General features: G+C 36.9%; 1 protein-coding gene and 1 long non-coding RNA gene across 3 annotated transcripts in view; one reads left to right on the forward strand and one right to left on the reverse strand.

Annotated features, from left to right (window-relative positions):
- Positions 1-12,369, reverse strand: part of LOC139454099 (sodium- and chloride-dependent glycine transporter 1-like) — a 39,406-nt gene extending 27,037 nt beyond the window's left edge. Inside the window, exons 1-5 of one of the 2 annotated variants that reach the window (XM_071235600.1) lie at positions 12,129-12,369; positions 11,597-11,655; positions 10,385-10,456; positions 9,177-9,634; positions 7,181-7,298 (exon numbers count right to left, since the gene is read on the reverse strand). In XM_071235600.1, the coding sequence (XP_071091701.1) occupies positions 7,181-7,232 (52 nt within the window). In that variant the 5' untranslated portion in view covers positions 7,233-7,298; positions 9,177-9,634; positions 10,385-10,456; positions 11,597-11,655; positions 12,129-12,369. Of the gene's footprint in view, positions 1-7,180; positions 7,299-9,176; positions 9,635-10,377; positions 10,457-11,596; positions 11,656-12,128 lie in introns of both variants that reach the window. The other variant, XM_071235599.1, reaches the window with a different exon arrangement.
- Positions 12,153-18,090, forward strand: LOC139454101 (uncharacterized). Its single transcript, XR_011652439.1, has 3 exons — positions 12,153-12,721; positions 12,976-13,057; positions 17,683-18,090. It is a non-coding gene; the product is annotated as an uncharacterized lncRNA (long non-coding RNA).
- The last annotated feature ends 6,730 nt before the right edge of the window (positions 18,091-24,820 follow it).

Below are 24,820 nucleotides of genomic sequence, written 5' to 3' on the forward strand. Positions count from 1 at the left end.
TTATTTTGTCATAATCACGACGTGTTGTATGGATGTACATATATGCCACCACAATATTCCAGATATTAAGACAACAAACTTGAATGGTATTATTGAATTAGAAGAGTTAGTTTTAGATCAAGTTATTAAGTTCAGATATGATCCCATATTATTGATAGGAGGTGATCTGAATGCTAGAACAATGAACCTACAGGAAGTGTTTTCTAACACAGATAGTACAGAGCGAGATGATGTAGATAAGATAGAGATTGAGGAACAGATATCTGAGGATATCGTCATTATTACTTTTGGAAAATCTTTAATTGATCTCTGCGTATCCCTAAGTATATATATTGTCAACGGGAGACATGGTACTGAGGCTAAGACCAGTAGTTTTATATTTAATGGAAGATGCGGGTGTAGTTTAGTTGAGTATTGTTTAACGTCAATTGAAAATAATTATTATGTAAATGAATGTAATGTTGAAAATAGGACAGAATCTAGTCATCTACCAATATCATTAGTTATGAAAAAAAGGATCATTGGATGAGAATTCGACCAGTTATATAGAAACAAGTGTATGGAGTGATGATGAAGCAGAGGAGTTTGCTTTGAATATATCTCTTAACCAAATAGATTATGCTAAATCTATCATACAACATAATGTTAACGAATCAATTGAAATCTTTACTAATGTAATTCGTAAAGCAAGTAGTTGTTTCCGAAAAACTGTTAAATGTCGAAACGATATAAGCCGAAAATCGTGGTTTGATAACGAGTCCAGAAAGGGAAGAAGAGAAGAGAGACATGCGCTTAGAAAACTGCATTGCCAAAGAACAACTGATAACTTTAGAAAATATAGATCGTGAAGAAATAAGAATAAGACTATACGGAGAAAAAAACAGATCACATTTAGAAAACAGACTAAGTTATCTAGATAATTTATTTAAAAAAAGACAGAAAACCTTTTGGCGAAAAATTAGAGGCCATTGATATCAATATACTCCATGTAATATAAATATAACGGATTGGTTTAATCATTTTTCAACACTGCATAGTGACCATACAGAGATGGATTGTGATATTAACATTTATATGTCAAACTAATATGAAACGGATTTTGATGATGATTATAACAGGGAAATAAGAAACGATGAACTTGTAAAAGATATCAGCAATCTTACAAATAGGAAAGCTCCAGATTTAGATCAAATTTCAGGGGAATATGTTAAAGCAGGACAATGATACTTTATTCCTTAACTCCTTGATTTATTTAATAATCACTTTAAAAATGGTCTTTTTCCGGATCCGTGGAACATAGGTATAATCCTTCCTCTGCATATGTGGGGTGACAAAACAAAGCCAGCTAACTGTAGGGGGCATCACTTTAATGAATGTATTAAGCAAACTCTATACATCAATCATTAATAATAGATTAACAATTTGGGTAAATAGTTTTTAAGAAAATATCGGAGGAACAAGCTGGATTTCGCGAAGATTACGCTACTTCTGATAATATTTTTGTTTTAATGCTCTAATAGACAAGCATTTGTCCAAACATAAAGGTAGATTCTACGTCGCTTTCGTAGATTTAAAAAAAAGTCTTTGATTCCGTAGATACAACATATTTACCATACCTCTTGGAACATAAAGGTCTAAAAGGAAATATGTTTAATGCTTTTAAATCTGTGTATGAAAAGGTTAGAAATACCGTAAAGTCTCAAGGACAATTTTCAGATACATTTGAATTTCCTATAGGTTTAAAACAAGGGTGTGTTTTAAGCATTTCAATATTTTCTCTGTATATAGACGAACTCGTTCATACTTAAGACAACGAAAACATTAGAGGTACACGTACAACTTTTTCCTGAATATATAGAATTGTTGATACTTTTATTCGCAGATGATAATATATTGTTTTCAGATAAGATTTCAGGTTTACAAAACCAACTAAATACTCTCAATAAGTATTGTAACAAATGGAAATTGACAGTTAATTTAGACAAAACAGAAATAGTGGTATTAAGAAAATATGAAATTTTGAAAAAAACCAAGAACGATGGACTTTTAATAACCAAAATGTCGAAATTGTTAAACAATATAAACATTTTGGTGTTATGTTTTACTCAAAAACCGTGAAATAAACATACCAGAAAGGTAAACTAGAACTTTGTGAAATTTTAAAATCATTAAATAAACTCGGGTGCTTGTCTCATGACATATTTTTAAAAATATTGGATGTAAAGATTGAGACTATTTTATTATACAGTGCAGACATTTGGGGCACCAATGCATTTGTTCCACTTGAAAAAATTCAGAATTATGCATGTAAAAGATTTCTTGGTTTACCGTCACAAATCAAAATGCCATGGCTGTGGGAGAATTTCGTAGATACCCCTTTTGATTCATTTGTACAATGTATTAAATATTGGCTTAGATTAATACACATGTCAGAAGACAAATACCAAAAAAGTAGTATAATATGTTAAAACACTTTAATAGATGAATGTGATAGGAGCAATTGGGTAATAAATATTAGATAATCTTTATGTTTGATAGGTCTTGGAGAAGTTTGGTTCTCTCAAGGAGTTGGTAATATTGATTATTTAATAAGTATGATTAAACTTGGATTAAGACATATTTCTTTTCAAGAATGTCAAGCAAAATTAAGAGAAAGTACAAGATTCGATAGTTACAGTAAATACAACTTTTCATTAAATGCGGAACCATATGTGTATTGCCAAAATATTTAATGCATAGAAGATACTTAGCTCTCTTAAGAACTGGAGGTGCAAACATCTACATGAATTGTGGAAGATGGAAAAATGTTGAAAAATGTAAAAGAATTTGTCATAATTGTAATTCAAATGAGATAGAGGATGAATTCCACATAATACTATTACGAGTAATGTCCTTTCTATGCCTCTCCTATTGACCAATCTGATTCCACCTCTCGTATCACTTGCATTTGCTTCAAACAAAACGGTGGCGCCCAGTCAAGACGATCTGATCGATAATCAAGATCTATATTGTGATCAAACGAGTCTTACATCGCGAAGTGCATCAAATCACTTGAGCACCCTGATTAAAAACATGAAAAGATATAGAAAATATCTGTTGACAACGAGTTAGCGGTGCACATATTTTGCAAATCCTGCAGTCGACCGAAATCTGCATGACAGTTTACGAACCGGATTTCGATTTCGGTGCGCGATTTTGATTGGACTATGCATAGACTCGTTAGCCCAGCCAAAATGTAACTCCATAATGCCAGCCTAGTTCGGCAAGGGGGGAAACTGGACTTTTATAGTCAGTTAACTCACTTGCCTCGGGAAGATGGACAAGGAGATTCTCATGCTAACATCTAACAAGCTAAACAAAAGAAGCAGCTCATTTCCACCTGTCACCATGGTAAACTCCCAAGCCGTGCAAAAAAGAAAGGGTCAAACTGAAAACCCTGTTTCATTATGCCTGATGATCGTAGGCAATAAATATATATGTGTGGACAAGTGTGTGAATGATTCGTTGTATGTTACGTTTCCAGTTTCATGAACAATACTGTATGCAATGTATCGTTGAGCTGGCATTTACGTCGGAACGCAAATACAGTAAAGTACGGTTATGACGAACTCAAAGGGACTACTAATTTTAGTTCGTTATAACCGTAGTTCGTTATATGCATATATACAACATAACTACAGCAAATAGTCGGGACCAAAAAAGTAAGTTCGTTATATCCGTCAGTTCGTTATAAGCGTGTTCGTTATAACCGTAGATTACTGTATGTCGAAAAAAATATATTAAAATTATATTAGAGCGTAAACACATCTCATATATATATTGGAAGCCCGTAATAACGAGGGAAATAATTACCGGTATTTTAGCACGATTGTCGTAAACATAGTGTGGCATGAACACGAACATAATGTTCTATTTATTACCGCAGAGGATGTCTACATACAGAGACGAATTTTAGTGTTTACATATGAGGACAGCAAGCCACAACAGCAATGAAATCGCAATTTGTCAAATGACGGCAATAATCTTCAGCTATGACGTCGTTTCTAGTGTGACGTCAAACCGACCTCAAGTCAAAATGAGACTCGAATGACGTTATCAATGCCGGGTGTACATTTTTAGTATTCTATAATCAGTGCATTAACCATATATATATATACGTCACATGTTGCTCAAAACAGCAGTGGTACATGAACACGTTGTGTGTACTGATGGATAGTGTTTGTTACAGAAGACTAAAATTTAGTTTACACTCATTGACATTTTGAAAGGCATGAATTAATTGGAACCCGGATCATCACTACATTAGAACCATTTTGTTTGTTTCTTTTATACACAAAGTGGGTTTATATTAATTTGCATTACACCTTGCACAGTTTTATCTAAACGTATCAATTCCAACCATTAGTTACTGATGACAAATTAATTTATTATATTGTGGTACTGTTATTCTAGGTGTGAATAAACATTGCCATAAACAACACGAACGACGCGGGGTTAATATAATTAACTATCTGACTGCACCTGTTACCACATAAAAGAAATAACTGTAATTTGTTCGTCAAAATTAGAACCAATGCATTATAATGCTGTATTATAGACTTCATAAACTGGAGGGGGCACGGATGGCCCAGTCGTCTAAGGCGCCGCAGAGTTGCGTCCCTTGGCACGCCAGAAATTTATGATTGTGGGTCGAATCCCGGTTCTCCCCAATTATGTTTCTAGGTTTGTCAGCACCATACCCGTGCTCGTGGGTTTCACCGAAGTAGTAAATGTCTGAGACCTGCATCACTTGGGGCTTTCCTCCCACATTAAGCTGACACGCGGCGATATAACTGGAATACTGTTAAAAGCGGCGTTAAACCCAACTCACTCACTCATAAACTGGAAAGCCGGCAGTCAGTTGCTGGAATGCATGCCCTGGGCAATAACAGATAATGCCCTCGACTTTCTAACTTCACTAAATATTATAAACATCCTTTAAATAGGTATCTCATGTTGAGTCTTGACTGGTGAAAAAATGGTATTCAATTAAGAATTGACCTTCACTTTGTGTGAGTTCATTGGAGTATGAACCTTCATAGAATGAGGGCCAAACTGTATGAACGTCGGAGCTTGCGACACAAAGTGAAGGTCAATTCTTATCATTTTTTTATCACAATTTCTTACCCCAAAGGATGTAGGCCAAGATCTAAACACAAGTTTATTTAGTACGTGTGACTTCATGTTTACACTGACAGCTACATCGCGGAGTAAAATAGTTCTTCAAAAAGAGAGGTGACATGGGCGTATGGATGCACAACATGCTCTTACGCAGCACATGTATTCAAATCATATCCTCATTAGATGAGAAAGGTCTGTAAAGAACTACCTCTGAGTCAGTAAGTCTGTCACAATGACAGCGCGTCGTAATACATTTACATCAAGTACAAGACGTCAAAATGGCCGACACGATAAACGTGACGGGAGAGATTTCCGAAGTTGTTAATGAACCTGTGACGGTTACATGTGTTAGTCATCATTGATCAACTGGCCGATCATTGAAAGGTGAATAAAGATACGTCAAACAGACACTAAGGTAAATTCATAGATTGCTGAAGACGGTCAATGTCAGCCTAGACACGGATCAAGTCGATACTACGATAGTTTAGATGTGGATTTCTTCGTTTGTTCATTAGGATAGGCTGCAGCGAGGATATTCGTGAACAATCATGCAGTCACGCTCTCTGACATTTCTCAACGTATACTGAAACGCTGAGACCAAGAATAAAGGTTCTAAATGATCAGAAAGAACGTATGTATGTTTTCGTGGTAGGGAATTCCCAGGGGTTTCCCCAGGAATGTGGAAGTAGTCCGTCAGTGTTTACGCCATTTCAAGAACACGGTCTCGTTAAAAACGTATGAACGTCAAATTGTGTCGTTCATACACTTATGAACGTCAATTTCGCGGTCATGTGACCGACCTATCGTCCAATGGAAAAGCCGTATATCGTGTAAACTTCAAATTAAAAAAATATTCTTACATGTCATGAGTGTGTATATAGATATTAAACGTCTGTCATCTTCGAGTAGCGCCATCCCTGTTTGCAACATATTCACAGCGCGTCGACGCTGATTGTCAGCAAGCCGTGGCATGATGTAAGCGTTCTTTACGGTTAAACGAAAGAGTTTTTACGAGCACCTGACAGCTGAACAGTCATTGTGTGCTATTCACATTACAAAACAACGTGTGTGAGTATCATGCTCCCAACAACCTGCGGTAGATTGTGTATAGCCTAATTATAACCCTTCACAAGAAACCCCTGACAAATTCACTACCTGCACGTGTAAATTGTATTAAACCTTCCCAAGAAATTAAATCAAGCAGATATCAAAGTTCATCGATATTAACTCTACCAAAGACAATAAACCCGTTTTTGACACTGCTACGTGAAAAAGATCATGTACACGGTTTTTTTTTCATGTAGCAATGCAAAAAAAATACTTTCCATCAACGAATTTTTGTTTTGAAATTATTGTTGCTGTCTATGCGTTTCATTCCCTAACTGTGTTGCATAAATCATGCTTCTTAATTCTTTCTGTTTACTTGTAAGCAGTAGAACCTCTGCACTTGAAAATAGAAGGCATAGTTCATAATTAAGAAATAGTTATTACTATCAATGAAATCAGTAAACTACTATTTTCCCTTTTACTGCCAAAAGAATATATTTTGGCAGATATTATCTCTGGCGTTTCACGACACGATTTTGTTCTCCATTTAAACTGGTAAACATTGTAACGAAACGTGAAATGAAATCACAAGTCAACTATGTAAGAAAGTTCATATGGAGAACCTATATCACTCGCAATTCTCTGAAAATGTTAAATGTTTTCAAAACTGATATTCCAGAAGAAGGCCATCGCTTTCCTAAAGGGAATACCATCGCATGTTAATGTCAAACATTGATGGGTAATACTATTACATTAAGAGAACTATGTTGCACATAATCATGTTGGAATACCAGTAAGCGTTACATGCATACGAAAGCATATACTGTAGAATGTGCCTAGCGTTTTAATAGAAAACACAACACGCCACCATGCAATCTGCATGATGAACATGTGATCGATGGTAGTTATCTAAAAGAGTAATATGGAATTAATCACCATTTCTAAATGTTGTAACTTTCTACAAATGACAAACCTTTTTGTTCTTCATCAGAATTTGAAGAGTCCATTACTCCTGCCGACCTCATAGAACAGCCGTGTCTGCCACAGCTGCTGGCAAGGTGAATGTGGATAATGTATTCTTGTGGCGTTAGCTATAAATAAAAAAGTGTATGTAGGTTGTATGTGTATGAAATATTAAAGATATACACTTTTTGCTTTAGTTTATGATTTTAAACACTAACTGATATTACTGTCCAAATTTATAGCAACTGTATTCAACACCAAAAGATACTCATCATTAGTTCACGTGTTGTATAGATATAAGCAACAAAACCCTTTCCATTGCCACAAGAAATCTCTGCTAATAGCAGAGTCGATGGTACGACTATTAAAAAGTGATTATATCACTGATCGGCTAACATTCATTCATTATTGAATTGCTGCCACATGCCAGGTTTGACAAGAAATCAGCGACACCACACAGCAAAAAAAGTGTAGGTTTCCGTCTTCCGGAAACCTTCCGGAAACCTTCCGGATACCTTCCCATTTTGGATCCGGCCCGGATACCTTCCGGAAACCTTCCGGAAACCTTCCCAAAAAAATGTCAAAATTTGGGGGGTGCATTTTGTTCACTTAAGTGTGAAACACATAAAAAAATTAACTTGAAAATACCAAGCAATTTGAAGGTTGTTGAAGGCATCTGGAAGGTTTCCGGAAGGTTTCCGGAAGGTATCCGGAAGGTATCCGGATGCAAATTTTCTTCATGACTTGCTTCTGGTAAATAATGTTAGCCTGTGCATTACAGGTACCTGTTGTAATATTCTGTGTTATTTTAATGGTAAATATCCTCCTAAAACATTTTTGGAGAAGAAAATTGTTCAATTTCATATTTTGTCCTTTTCGGATGTTAATGGTATTTAATGAACAAACATCAGTTCTTGTATAATGATATCCTTAAAATTCATGTCCAGACTTCCAGTTTGTACTGAGAAAAAGAAAAAGTCATTGACAATGTGCTCACTTGGGCCTTTGGTCCTAGTGAGATGATAATAAGACTATTTGTAACGGTACATGTACTTGTTATATCCAAAATACTAACTTCATTGACATTTGCCTCACCCTAGTTTTATGGTACTACAGTAAGCTCTTCCTCAGTTACTGTGAATTATTTTATTAAAAGGGATTGACAGTTAATTTGACACTGGAGTTGTAACCACTGCACATATATGTGTATTCAAATAATAAAACAACGATGTGCTTAATACTTCACAAATATCTCCAGAAATAGGCATTTTAGTTATAATTGCAGAAATACTTAATGAATGACCCCTTCACTGTTTCCTTGATCTTACACTTCAAACCCTCATGAGTTATCACTTCTGAGTGTGAATTTGACCTTCAATATCAGTGATAAATATTTCAAAAACATTTCAAAGAGCTATCCAGCACATAAACCAAATATGCAGTCCTTTGGTAGAATTCAACATATCATTGACCAAAATATGGAAGTAATGTAACCAGTATATGTATAAGAGTTACTAAAAGTTAGAAAAGGCAATTTAAGGGAAAATGTAGTATATATAGATCACACACGACCTTTTTCCAACTTCGACCCCTGCCCAAAGGAAGAGTTAGACCACAAACAAACTTTTTGTCTGGTTGTGACTTTAACCTTTGACATAACAGATCAATGTGTCATCAGACATTTTCAGAGCAAAGGAAACATGTGTTATTTATCTTGAGATGCCCAAGCAATGCATGGTTTCATAAGATAAGTGTGGCTATTAAACTGAGGCAAAATCATGAAACATCCCCATTTACACAGCTGGCAAATGAAACATAAGCAACAATCAAATTATCAATTTCTTTTATTCATATGCCTATAGTATATCGCACATTGAACAGTGTTCACATGATGGTTCCTGATGCAGTATGCAATTTCATCCTATTCTTCAATACTCATAACAGAGTGTGATAACTGTTCGCTTGACAGTACCTACGGATTATGTTCACCAGTTCAGATGACTTACTTTCCCTCAATCCTCCTTTTCTTTCTATATTGCCATGGATGAACAGGAACCAGGATGAGGGGATACCAGTTAGACTCTATCTCTGCTGCATTGTGTTAGTAGAATTGTGAACTTTCCATTTGGTGTTTGGGTCCACATTTAAAGACAATAAGTCCCATTTATCATTCCTTTCAAGTGTTTACAAGAATTTCCTGAATGTCCTGGAAGAATTCCACTCCAGCTTGGCATTGGTTGGTCTTCTCACATTAGCCAGACCAGCCTTTGTGTGTCCCAGTACCATTTGGCATACTATTTCTCGGTCGGCCTCCATTGAAATAACAGGACCCTCATCATCGCTGTCTGCAAATCACCTCTGATATCTGAAGGGGTGCAGCCTCTGTTTAGGACTCCCTTGTCTGGTCCTTCCAGACTGTCAACCTGGAGTACTCATCCAGGGATCTCAAGCAGGACTTCAGTTTCTGCAGCATTATGTAAAAAGATTTTAGCAATCAAAAAGAATTGTTGCCACATGTACTTACAGATAGAAGGCAGCAAAATCACTTAAGTTGTCATATGTGAGTCTATATGCTAAACATTTAAGATAATCACATCTCAAATCTCAACCAGACAAACCAGTGACTAATGTTATGAACTCGGTCCAGACAAACCGATGATAACTATTATGGACAATATCCCACATCACTGTGGTATGATTACATGTGATCAATGAGCCTACTCAATCACAACCTTATCTATTAATTAGGCTTGGAATGCTGGGAATCTTTTTAAGAGATGTCATTTAGTGATTGTTTCAACTCATCAACATGGAAAAATATATATTCACAATCCTTGTCATATAGCCAAACTATTGCTGGATGCAGTGTTAATAAATGATTTGGCTTTAACACTGCTTTGAACAGTATTCCAGATATATCACCGCATGTTAGTTTGATGTGAGAAGAAAGTCCTAAGTGATGCAGGTCTTTGATGAATCCCACGAGTATGTGTATAATGCTGACAAACCTAGCAACATAATCGGGGAGAACCAGGATTTGAACCCATGACTATAGGTTTCTGCTAAGCCCAAGAGATGCAACTCTGCACAGAAAATTGTAGTGCCTTAGATAATAGGACATCCGTGCCTACAGCGATAAGGAACAAACTGAAGACATATTTGCAAAATAACCATATGAACCAAACAGAATAATTTCAAAATATTTACCACTCACTGTTGCTCTTCTATGGTCTTTCTTTGCATTGATGCTGCACGGATGACTGTCTCTTTTATTCATCCGGACATTCTACAAACATAAGTAGCATTCACATCACAGAAATGTCCAAACTGTACATGTTGTACATTTGATTCAAATGAAAAGACCCCGGTTGTGATTCCGACTTAGAACTACCCTAATCATAATAATTCATGTCAAACATTCAGAGATGACATTTATCCCCATATTTAACAAATGTTAAAACAATATTTTGACAACAAAGTCAGGGTCATTCAACACATACATTACATAGGAAATAACTTGTTCGACAATGCAGAGAGATCCTCACCGAGGTGAATATCATTCCATGAATTATTGCCACATTTTCTTGAAATGCAGATTAATGCAATGCAGTATTTACTTTTATTTCTAGGCTATTTGTTTGGCTTTTCCATGGCACTGTTTTGACAGAGATCTAACCTTGATATGAAACTTTGTTCAGAAATGATATAAATAAGAGAATACTTTATTATTCCCGAGAAAATTTGGGTTACATTGTAAAAGCACAGAGAAACAAGTATAGGATTCATGATATAAGTTAAATACACTCGACCCGTGAAGATTCAGGGGTAGACTAGGTCTTCAGCAACCCATGCTTGCCGTAAAAGGCCATTGTGCTTGTCGTAAAAGGTGACTAACGGGATCGGGTGGTCAGACTCTGACTTGGTTGATTCATGTCATTGATCTAAATTCCGTGGCTCGATGCTCATGATATGAATCACTGGGTTGTCTGGTCCAGACTCGATTATTTACAGACCGCCGTCATACAGCTGAGTGCGGCGTTAAACAACAAACCAACCTAAATACACTCATACATACACACACAAACACAACATCCAAACACCAGGGTTAGAAATTGGCACTGGTCATTTTGACATTTTAAAGGTTTTGCTATATGCTATCATTTTAGGACTAGTGGACTGAAAGTGTTAGTTTCTACCGCTGCAAACACTAATCAACTAATGAATTGAGTGGTCAGACTAGGTTGTCATCATACTCTGAGGGCATGGATCTTTGCTGAAAATAACAATCACTAGATTGCCTGGTCCATGTTCAATTATTTACAGGCTGCCATCACAGCCTCACAGTGAGTGTGACGTTTCACATTACATTGAAATATACCATGATGAATACATGTAGTTTGTATTTATCACAAACAAAAATACTCACTCAATACTTGGTATCCTCCCTGAGGATGTCTGTGAACCTGCCCACAAACCCTGAACATGCTGAAACAGAAAACAACTAAGTTGTCTTTATCCTTTCAATGTTTCAGTGTGAATTTGTTAAAGATTGATAAGCTGTCATTATTCATTGTAATCCATATCTCACTTTCAGGTGGTTCAGGTGGCAACACATGATTGGAATTGAATGCCACGTTTTGTTTGACATGCACTTTGCCAGATTTATACCCTTGGTAACTAACCCTCATCATCAAATCCCAGCGTTATGTTGAGAATAAGGACACGACCCTTAAAAGTCCTGCACCTGTAGCTCTTATGCAAGCCCAAATAGAAATACCATGTCACAACAAACACTTGATCATAATAATAACAAAGGGTTTCCGAAAACAACAAAACTAAAAGGCCCTTGACGTTTACAGTAGTAACATGGAGAACAGGAAAATATCTACATCAATCCATTCCATAAGATCTCTGTATAGAAATCATGGAACATTATGTCTCGAAGCCCTGCTACATACCTGGCATCTGCAAGCTGCTCTTCCTTCCTTCGGCTGTCAATCGAGTTTTCGAAATACTTGACGTCCTCGTTGTGGATGGCTCAGGTGGATTTCGACCGGGATTTCCGAGTTACGGGTGATTGAGAACAATGTATCGATACACGAGGTAAGCATATCGCAATCAAGCATCACGGTGTACATCGAGTACACGAGGTTTGAGTGTTTGTTTACAATTGTGTTCCAAAATGGCGCCCTCGGCCATACAGGGAATTATGGGTAGACTTGCTTGTCCCGGAATAACACGAGTTGGTCACGAATGACGAGCGGTCATTTCTGCAGCAGTTACGGAAAGAGACGAGGTTGGCCGATTACAGTTCATACAGGCCATATTGGGAGCCGCGGGGATTTCGACAGTGTGTATTAGGAAGTATATCTATGTGGTGTATGGAATATGCGTTTGCCTACCATGCCAGGCAGTGTGACAAGGGATATCCCAGCGGATGTAATATTCCTACAGCAGAAATGTTTCACAACCTCGATTGCAGGGAGCTGAAGATGTGACATATTCAGACAGAGACCATAATACATAGACTGTTATATGGTCTCTGATTCAGGTAAGGAATATGTTAATCATATTGATCACGTATTAAAGTTATTTATCTTCTGTAAGCCACTTATTCTGTGTTATATATGTTAGTAAATGTGTGATTTAATTTTTGTAGGATAAGCAATCTACCTAATTTATGTTAATCCTTGCTAATGTATATGATGTAGAAATATGTTTGCTTACTTGTATTCCTTTATCTAGATACTCTATAGTGACTCATTTTTTTAGTTCATACCGTACCGACTAAACTTACTTTTGCAGGTGTGAATAATCAAGAACAAATTAAATGACAGGAGTTTTGCAACAGTGAACATAGTGAAGTGGAAGATAAGACATTTGAAAGGTATGGATATTTTCACTTGAACTTGTTGAAGAATACCGTGATGACAACTTTATCATGTTGGGAATTTTGGCGGTGGGGTAGCCTAGTGGTTGAAGTGCTGAAGACCAAGGTTCGATTCTTGTCATGGGTACAGTGTGTGAAGTCTATGTCAGGTGTCCCTTGCTGTGGTATTGCTAAAAACAGCGTAAAACCATACCCACTCATTTGGGGATTCCGGGTTGGAATTGGTCCCCATCAACCTATGCTAGTTGTAAGAGAGGGTAATACTATAAAGGGAAATAGTACCTCGCCTACTATTGCCTGGTGAAAACAGCACCTTGTTATTTTTTTTACCTTGGGTCTGAATATGCCCGAATACATGAAATTAAACTTGCATGGTCACTTGTAAACACAAATAACTCAGAAATTTTCAAAAAGGTTTACATTAAAAACTAGCATCTACTTGCCGACTCTGATTTGGAGACGCAACTAAACTTATTGTGAAAATATAATATGCTTTGATTTCTTTGAAGTAAAATAAATGCAATTAAACTTGCAAACACAAATAATTGTTAAATGTTAGTCACCTAAAAATAGTTTACATTAGAAATTAGCCTCTGCTCAAATTTACTCATGATTCTGATTGGGAGGTGCAACTAAACTTATCATTGAAAGATCACATGCTTTGAAGTTTTAAGTAGCTTTACTCAGATTAGCTCAATGTCAAGCTGAACCTGAGTCTGGCGAAAATGTCAAGAAACTGGACAACAGGTATACTATATATGTCATATTTATTTTAGTAAGTAGGAAATAAATAGTATTTTTATAGAAATTTCATTTATATATATTTCGGCCAGGAATCAACATGTCTCTCCAGATAACAGACAACAATTAGTAGCCCTTTTTGCCAAATCAAGGTGCTGTTTTCGTTGGAGAAATCAGTGACATTTTGCTGAGGTGCCGTTTTAGCCTCACCCATAAGAGATAACCTAATAGATCAGGTGATCAGGCTCAGTGACCTGGTTCATGGCATCTGACAGTGACCATCTAACAGTGTGGATTGATGTTCACAATATCAATCACTGGATTGTCTAGAATTTTGGGCCTACCTTTAGAATACAGTACCTAACTTTTCAAACAGGTCACAGTACCCTGTGATGTAATTCGTAGTATTCTGTTGCCTGACACCCTGGCAAAACAATGCCTTGTGATGTCAGGGGTCATTGGATGTGCATATATATGCTCTTTTCAGTGGTCTATCGTCTTCACACGCTATGTTGTGGCATGAGTTTAAATTATTTGTTTACTAAATATTGTTTTAAACATTTATATGTGAACTGGATGGGTAAACAAGCAAAAACTTATTTGAATACCGCTCCAGAATTAGAATACAATATGATATGACAAAAGTACAGTCAAGGAATACAATTATATACATGTTCTAATTATAGAAACTACGTTGTCGGCGCTGTCAGGTCGCATTTTTAGTAGTAATAGTGTACTGCAATATACGGCAAGGAATAGTATTATAAATTTAAGATGCTATGTACAATCACAAAACCTATTGGATAGCTGAATGTAGTCTTCTACTGATTTAAGAATTTCTAAGTTTATTTTTGACGTCCTTTCAGGATTACCTAATAGAATTGAATTTAGATCATATCCCTTAACATAATAGTACATATTCTGTCTTAAATCATTGTAATTTGGACATATGAAAAAGAAGTGAAGTGCATCTTCAGTGTGATGGCCACAGCTACATGCAGGATTATCTTATAAATATTGCCTGCGGATGCACATTTTATAACAAGTGCTTGTTTATTTTCTATATACTTTTATTTCATTTTTTTACTTATTACAGTGGTTAAAATGATTATAAATATAAATTGAAACTAATAATGTGCAATAAGCGGGTTATAGCTGAAACGACACCTTAGCAAAACAGCACTGACTGGCGAAATACTCGCCGAAAGCGAAAACGGCGATTATTACTTGACGAAAATGACACCTTATTTTTTTTTTTACCTTGGTAAAATAAATGAAATTAAACTAGGATTGATAACTTGCAAAGACCAATAATTGTGAAATGTTAAAACAGGTTTACAATAGAAATTAGCCTCTACTCCAACTAATCCGATACCCGACTCAATTTATTGTGATAACATGCTTTGAAGTAAAATATATGGAATTAAACACACATCGTCTCATACAAACACAAATGCATGTAGTTGTTAAACGTTGAAACAAGTTTACCTTCGAAATTATTCCCCTACTCCAATTTACTCACCGACTGTTGTGAATGTATTTTTCACTTTAAAGTTTAAAGTACTCAATGTCAAGCTGAAACTGTATTTAAGAATCCTAACATGGTGCAATTTTTCACAATGGCCTTTCGATGTGTCATTTGAACATGTTGAAAGGTTTTACAAGGGATATTTGTAACCCAATACTTTCCGTAACGGGCGACAATGCTCGTCTAAAGAGTTGACTAACGCCATCAGGTTGCGATCAGGCTCGGTGACTTGGTTGATGCATGTCATTGATCCCAATTGTGTGGGTCGATGCTCATGATGTCAATCACTGGACTGTCTGGTCCAGACTCGATTATTTACATATAGCCGGAATATTGCTTGAGTGCGGCATAAAACAACAAACCAAATCATAAGTGTGGGATGAATGATTTGAAATTAGCAAGTTTAATGTGACCTTCAATCACTACAACCTGATCTGAGTCTTGAAAAGATATGACTTTGATTCAGTGAAAATTTGCATCATGATAGTTTCAACTGTAGATACAGTTAATCTGTTTGTTGTACAGTTTCTGTATATCAATATATATGTTGTTCAAATAAGCTTTGCCTCTTCACCAACCCTATTCCTCTTTTGGAATAAATAGTGTCTAATAATTCAAACACCATCACCATCATCCTAGTGAACACAACAAAGAAATGCACATCAAAAACGTCATTATTATTATTTCTGATCTCTGATAAATTAGAAAAAAACTGTTATCCAGCAAGATACATTTCCTTGGTCCCAAGAAGCATGGTACATAGTAAACTGACTCGATAAGTTGAATAACAATTGTAAAGGCACAGCTGACTAAGCCATCACTACTCAATTAAGTAATTAACAGACAATTGCAAGTACTAATACCCACCCGACACTAATTGCCCTGTTAATCCCTAGTCCACAATGAGTTGACATTGAGTTCATTTTGCTAATTAGCTGTTTTTAGAGTAGCAAGGTAATAAACATCAAAGGTGGGGCAGGCTTTGATCATGTGTTCTGTAGAAGAGATGATGTCACTTGTTTTATGTTTATTTAGGATTAGCTACATCCCTTGATGCTACCAAGGCAGCCCTTGAGATTATCAGACAGTTTGGCTAGACACAAACTGATGTCTCCCTTGTAGCACACTATGTGTCAGACACAGACTTTGACCACTCTGTGCAGATGCATATCAATGCATAAAGAACATTGGGTAGATGATTCAACAATGCCACACAAGTCAAAGTTGGGTTTCACTGTATTTAGAAACAGACGATGGATCCAAAACTTTATAACAGTAATTATGATTAATTTAAACTTTGCCAGGCCAATATTTTGGCAGATTTGCATGTTATAGTTAATCTTTATTTAGTTAATTTTCAAAAAAGATAGGATGAATGATAAAATATGATAATGAGTCATGAATATTTGAATTCAGATCAGAACAAACAGGGAGGGTCACCCTAAAATGTGAGAGTCTCTAGGGGAGACTTTTGACAAAATGGACAATAAAATATAAAGTGCTTTGCATTTTCTTTCAGGGAGGGTTGTGTCAAAAATGAATGAGAACATACCGGTAATACATGACCGGCCCCTTTAATGTAATATACATAGTTTTTAGTTGATGGTTCAGGTTGTACTTTTCAGTTGAATTTCTTATCACTGTCTATGATGGACTACCAATTAACGGTAGATATTTAATATCCATAATAACTTAGATAAATGCTTCTACAGTCTCATCCTAATTTGTCAAAATTTGAATTTCAATATAGCTTCCATTAATGAATTAATGAATTTGGTGAGAATATCTATTGTCTGAATTCCTAATATACTTTCTTTTGTATTTGGTGTGCAAGGGTAGCCTAGTGGGTGAAACAGTCTCTGAAACCCGGGTTCAATTCACCACATGGGTACAATGTGTGAAGCCCATAGCTGGAATATTGCTAACAAGCTGCATGAAACTATACCAACTCACTCGCTCATTATGTTGTATTTTGAGATCACTTACATGACATGTGTTTTGATAATTATGAATAGTTGCATTTATGTATTTATGTATGTAAGAACCTATGTAACTTAGTTTTGCATAGTCTTGTTTACCCTTCCTTACATTTTGATGTAATGCAAACATTCAACCAAAATTCAGGTGAACCTTGTGGTATTGTTTTAGAAGACCGGATACATTTTTGTATTTTCTGAACACTTTACTGTTTGCAATGGCTTATTTACATGTTCAAAGATTGGTTAAATATCAGTTGCAAGATAAATTGTCAATACCTCACTGTTTGAGAAAACAACTTTAAACATTTGTAAATATGTGTGTGTTTCATAACTTTTGACTAACAAGTTTCTAAAGATGTTATGAAATGTTTCAGGTACCTGGATTTCACAATCTCACACCAGCTACATTTAAGAAGATCCTGCTCACACAATTCAGACAAGGGACTCGCCGGAAGATGAACAGTACTCCTGATATCAACCAACAGATTCACCTCAGAAAGTGATGATTCTGAATGAATAATGCCACATCAGTGTGACTGTAGGTGGTTTTATTATGACACTAATGAAGTCTGAATGACTTTATGCCAAAGCACTGTGACTATGTCCAGGTTGTGTACACCGATGCTGACCATACAAATCTGAATGACTTTTGTGGTTTACTGCAGAAACATAATTGACTTTAGATATTCTTCTTCAATAAAATTCTTCTGAGATTTGACTAATTTGTTTATTTAGAAAATGGCATTGAAGCGTCTGTTCTGTAAGGCCTTGCAAACACCACTGGTTACTTTATGCTAGTTCCTCTTCTTGCTTGATCAAATTTCAATTTGTGATATGTACCAATGAAATGCCATATAATCAATAAATAAGATTTTTTTCCAAAAACATGATTTGTTTTGCTTCATTAGCATAAAGATATATAATACTGATCAGCCATAACATAGGTGCTGAACAAATATGAAATGTACTAATGCCCTGAATGTTTTCCTACTATAAATACTTAACAAAAGTTGTAGTTCCACCTTAGTAGACAAATGACATTGATATTTTTTCTGTACTTTATTTAGGTGTTTTCTATGGATGCCATTAGTCTTATGCACCAATTTGGGACAATTGTATTCTGTTTTATATTCCCATGAAACTACACTGTCCCGATATAACAAGTACTGATACCGTTCCAAACTAATCTGTTAATCTCACCAGGGCCAAATGCCAAAGCACATAGCCAATGACTTTCCATTTTTTTGTGAGTGAGAATGCTGTTTTGCCACTTTTAGCAATATTGCAACAATATCATGGTGGCGGACACCAGCAATAAGCTTCACACATTGGACCCATGTCGCAAAACAACTTGTGAACAATGCATGCCCACATATCTCAGTTTGAGGAGGATATTTACCATTAAAATAACACAGAATATTACAACAGGTACCTGTAACTTTTTCTTTTTCTCAGTACAAACTCTGGACATGAAATTTAAGGATATCATTATACAAGAACTGATGTTTGTTCATTAAATACCATTAACATCCGAAAAGGACAAAATATGAAATTGAACAATTTTCTTCTCCAAAAATGTTTTAGGAGGATATTTACCATTAAAATAACACAGAATATTACAACAGGTACCTGTAATGCACAGGCTAACATTATTTACCAGAAGCAAGTCATGAAGAAAATTTGCATCCGGATACCTTCCGGATACCTTCCGGAAACCTTCCGGAAACCTTCCAGATGCCTTCAACAACCTTCAAATTGCTTGGTATTTTCAAGTTAATTTTTTTATGTGTTTCACACTTAAGTGAACAAAATGCACCCCCCAAATTTTGACATTTTTTTTTGGAAGGTTTCCGGAAGGTATCCGGGCCGGATCCAAAATGGGAAGGTATCTGGAAGGTTTCCGGAAGGTTTCCGGAAGACGGAAACCTACACTTTTTTTGCTGTGCCAAGCCCTTGGACGATTGCAAGCTGGACAACCCGCCCGGCAAGTAGCCAATGCATTTCATGTCCACGTAAGGACCATATACAGGCTCACCCAACGAGAGAGAGAGAGAGTCTGGCGACGCCGTGGGATTCGTTATTCAGATGCTTGTGTCATAGCGACTGATTTATGACTACCATTGTCTGCAGTACATTTGACTTCAAGGGCAATTTACCCTGTAGCCATGTCTCCATAACTTAATTGTCATTACGTTTTAGGCGCTAATCCCCGTTGTTAATCCTCACCAACATTTCATTGTATTTTGACTGTCAGTCAGCCTGGACTACCATATCACTTCCCTTTAACTACTGCTTTTTATAGTATGGCATTTATTGCCCTAATTGATCATCCCATGAACTGTGTTTGTTAATCACGCCCATATGTCCAAAGCAACGTCGTTGTCTCTTTGTCTGTCCATTGTTGTTCATTACTATATATGTGCTACCATTACACAGTTACTAGGGGTTAGTCAGGCTTGGTATTCCGAGTGCTGGCATAGGGACGACCTCGAGCAGGATATGCCGCTCGTAGGAAACGCCCTGAGGTGAGCTGGAGCTCCGCTCACCTCTTGTACGCCTGAGCTGGAAAGTCTGCTCATTGCTGTGTTTGTGTTGTCAGAGCAGGTATTCCGCTCATTGTGCAATTGTTATTTATTGTTTACATGTTGTGCATAAAGCGTTCCGGGACAGTGATGTCGATTTTGTCCTTTATTCCCCCAAGAGCTAATTCCCCGTCAACATGCGCGTTGACACTTGTGTTGTTGAGAGAGACCTGTGGGGTGTTCCGAGCATCATGGTGTGGGGTGGAGTTAGTCTTGCACAGAGGGTCGTCCCTGTGGTTTTCCGGAACATCGATCCTGGGAGAGGCAATGGTGTCACAGCAGCTCGGTACATTGATCAACCTCAACCTCGAGTTTCAGCATCAGAGCAACAAGAGACTTCCTCCAGCACAATGACACCAGAACCATGCAGTGACCTGCCCTCGGTCCCGATTTAAATCCCATTGGGCACCTGTAGGACGAGATTCAAAGACGGCTGAATGACGTCCGACATAGGCCGACAACTGCAGCTTAACCGTGTCAGGCGTTCCTCAGAGTGTGGGCTCAAGTGTCTATGGCCTTCATCAACCGCCTCATCCATTCCATGTATCGACGTTGCAAGGCTGTCATCAATGCACTAGGCGGACACTCGAGATACTGACTTGTGATGCCATTTTCTCAGAGACTAGTGTTGTGTTTCACTTTCAGAACGTTTGACACTTTACCTTCAACCTTGATGATCAGTTTTGCCAAGTTTCATCTTTTTAATATGTCTCAAAGTATGTTTACAGTGACAAATAAGGTTTCTCATATTTCTTTCTTTGGTGACGTTTCTTTTCGGTTCAGTATATTAGAGTGCAATAGGGCTTTCTGTAAGTATCCCCATGGGTGTACTAAATGTTACAGCACAACCAAGGAGTGCTTTCCGAGGTGGGTGTGTTTCCCCCATCCCTCCCCCGACAGCATTCAGCATTACTCAGAGGTAAGCAACGATCAACAAATAGCTTCACTGGCCAAAAGCAACAGTTCCAATCTGAAATCCTGGCTCTATTTATACCCCCAACAGGGACATATCCTGGCATAATATCAACTGGTTAAAAGTTTTTTCTCAAGGTTTCAATCTGCAGTAAAATGGTCAACATGACTCCACATTGATGTAATCATACACAGATTCCCCTTTCGAAAAGGAATCATTCTATACTCTCTAGGTTCCTTCTTTGGAATGAGGCCGATTGGCGATACAAATTATCAATGAGTCGGCTATCCACGTCAGATGAAAATCTTATAGTAGCTTAATTGTGACTGTGTAAGAATTCTGCCAACATAACCTAGGCCCTAACCCCCCCCCCCCCCCCCCCCCCATCCTCTGCATTGGGAAAGACTACAAGCCAAATTTCAAACAGCTCGCAATTCACTTGAACCCTTCCCTTGTCTGGTATTGTTATGCCATAAGCTGTTGAGCCTCTGATTATTTCGGGGTTTCCAATGCACACCGCAAATCTGAACTAACTAGCTAAATGTGTAGGTGGCTTTCATCTCAACAATAACATCAAATATAAAATGCGTCAACGCCAGAGAATAACCAGTTTCGAGTAGCCAATCAATAGCTTCCAACGGGCGTAAAAGGCAATATAGCGGTGAAAATTATATGATGGATCAGTGAGTCATTGAGTACGGTGTTACGCCGCTTTTAGAGATGCCCCAGCAATATGACGGCGGGGGACACCAGACATGGGCTTCACACATTGTACCCATGTGGGGAATCGAACCCGGGTCATCGGCGTGACGAGCGAACGTTTTAACCACTAGGCTACCCTACCGCCCCCATATAAATGGATCACATAATGATGGTACCAGGAGTTGTCTACAACATGTAATTCCAACCTGATTCTTGATTTTTATCTTATTTTTTTTCTTTAGATGGAAAATCATAAGAATGACTGTAACAGATACAAATAATGGCATTGAGTATATGTTTTTTAATGTAAAAGTAGCTTCACTCTGGATTTGGATTGGTCCATGCTTCACAAAACTGCTCGATTGCTGTTCTAATGTTCGAAATAATCTTGAGACATGCACTCTTCTTCAAACAGGGATAACTCAGGCTCTTTCAACAGTTGTGTATATTCTTCTCTAACGTCATATAGGGTGCTGTAGAGGAAAAAAACAAGATGCATCCTCCGGACGTACATTCTCAATTTTGCTTTTAGTCACAACCCCGGTTGCAATAACTAAGTGGATGTGGTCGAAATCTCTTTCAAGTTGCAGGAAAATGTCTTGTAGCTTTTGTTTCAGATGCTTATCAGTGTTTTCGTCTGCCCCCCCCCCCCCCCCCCCCCCCCCGTTTTCTTTTTATCATCTGTCTTTTTTCCCTTATCCATTTCCCAAGTCTAGTAATGTCAAATCTATGTTGATTACAACATGAAATTCAAACTTGATTCTTTTCTTTTTTTTTTCTTTAGATGTACAAACATAAGATTGTCTTCAACAGATAGAAATAATTTCTTTGAGCACATTGCTTTGAAATTCCTTAAGTTAATACATTTACTTCATAATATAGCAATATTATACTAGGTTGGGCTTGTTTACTTCACATGGGCATGTTCATTTGACAATAACCTAAATTACAGCACAAACTTGGAAATTACACAAAGTACATAATAGTCCAATAAAAAGTGCACAAACAATACCTTAACTGCACTAAATAAACCGGAAGCTTAATATTTTATATACCTTACATAACAACATTGGCCATGAGAATACTTATGAACAAAGGTTGAAGTCTAGGCCATATTTCCATAAGCCAAATCTAAATCAGCTATAAAATCTAAATTATGACGAATTAAGTAACCATGTGTGGTAGAAATTAAGAAGATGCACTTACAAACAAATTCCTATTTATGAATTGCCAAATAAGTGAAACAATGTGCCACATGGTGATTTGATCACACCAATCTGTGATTATCCCGCTTCTTATTAAGGTTGAATAAAATTGGTACGTGGTAAAAAATGAAACATAACATTAAAAACTATTGAATTAAAATAAACATCTTAACCATTACAATTATTCAATATTGTATACTAAACCAGATTTTATACCTCCTTAGCCAATTGAGCTATCTTTACTGATAGGAAATGGAAATAAGCATTTTGACCATTACACCAGGTGGACGCTAAAGCACTTTCCAAACAGGGGGCACGCTTGGCCGAATCGTCAAAGGTGCCGCAGTTTGATGTGCAGAGTTGCGTCCCTTGGGCACGCCAGAAAGCTATGATTGTGGGTTCGAATCCCAGTTCGACCCGATTATATTTCTAGGTTTGTCTGCACTATATCCGTGCTCTTTGGTTTCACCGAAGTGGTAAACGTCTAAGACCTGCATCACATCGGGCTTTCCTCCGACTTTAAGCTGACACGCCGCGATATTACTGGAATAGTGTTAAAAGCGGCATTAAACACAACTCACTCACTTCCCAAACACTTCATAACAGAGGGGTAGAACACAATGCGATCCTTAAAATTTTACATTTAATACTTTTGGTTGAATTTATGTAGGAATAATAGCGACCCATTTGTAACCCTTACAAATAGAAATCTTGTAAATGTTGGCGATTTTATTAATTTGTAAGCATGGTAATGTTGGGCAATGAGCTAATCTGAAATAGAATGCACATGCACGATCATATTTTGTATGTATTTTGGTTTGGCGGTCTTTCACTGAATATATTGCAGTCTGTTTCGAAATATACAATGTATTCACATGCTGCTTGAACATTAAAACATACTTGCCAACCTGTTGAAGAATACTGACTCAGATTACAGCACAAATGCAGCATTATATATTGCAAACTGGAGTGATCTATTTGGTTGTTTGAGGTGTGTTCAGGAAGTATAGTGCAGAAGCAATGTTGGTGGTTTCTGAGAAAGTGGGCAAAATACACAATAAAACAATACACAAGTTTCATTTTTGCATAAACCTGTACGTCGACGTCATGGAATAACTTGTCATGATTATCCAACGAAACAGATTCCAGGTAACCTTTTCGTTCTTTCACTATTAGGATGTTAGCGTTACATAGCAAGACCTAATATATAGGCTAAATTTCTCATATTTTCATATTCCACGACTGTATAAAACATTGTAAGATCTTGTTGCTTATATATGATTTTGTGACTATCATCGCAATTCTTAACTATTAGGATGTTAGCGTTACATAGCAAGACCTAATATATAGGCTAAATTTCTCATATTTTCATATTCCACGACTGTATAAAACATTGTAAGATCTTGTTGCTTATATATGACTTTGTGACTGTCATCGCAATTCTTAACTATTAGGATGTTAGCGTTACATAGCAAGACCTAATATATAGGCTAAATTTCTCATATTTTCATATTCCACGACTGTATAAAACATTGTAAGATCTTGTTGCTTATATATGACTTTGTGACTGTCATCGCAATTCTTAACTATTAGGATGTTAGTGTTACAGAGCAAGACCTAATATATAGGCTAAATTTCTCATATTTTCATATTCCACGACTGTATAAAACATTGTAAGATCTTGTTGCTTATATATGACTTTGTGACTGTCATCGCAATTCTTAACTATTAGGATGTTAGCGTTACATAGCAAGACCTAATATATAGGCTAAATTTCTCATATTTTCATATTCCACGACTGTATAAAACATTGTAAGATCTTGTTGCTTATATATGACTTTGTGACTGTCATCGCAATTCTTACCTGGGTTACTACAAATTGAGAGAATGTGTCAGACTGCCAGTGTTCACGTGGTATAGTCTTCCGGGTATCGGCGGGCGCAGGATCCCCTTCCTAAGAGCATCTAGGTGCCCGTGAACGGGTTGCAGGTTTGTTAAATGAAATTTGAGCAGGAGAATTGCTTAGCGCTCGGGTTTTGGGAATTATGGGTGTGCCGGATTTTAGAGTGGATTTTAAATGGCGCCTCATCAACCGGTTATCGGGTATTGT

Source organism: Haliotis cracherodii, unplaced genomic scaffold, assembly GCF_022045235.1.
Source record: "Haliotis cracherodii isolate W230 unplaced genomic scaffold, xgHalCrac1.p SCAF_10, whole genome shotgun sequence".
In the NCBI taxonomy this organism is placed as follows: domain Eukaryota; kingdom Metazoa; phylum Mollusca; class Gastropoda; order Lepetellida; family Haliotidae; genus Haliotis; species Haliotis cracherodii.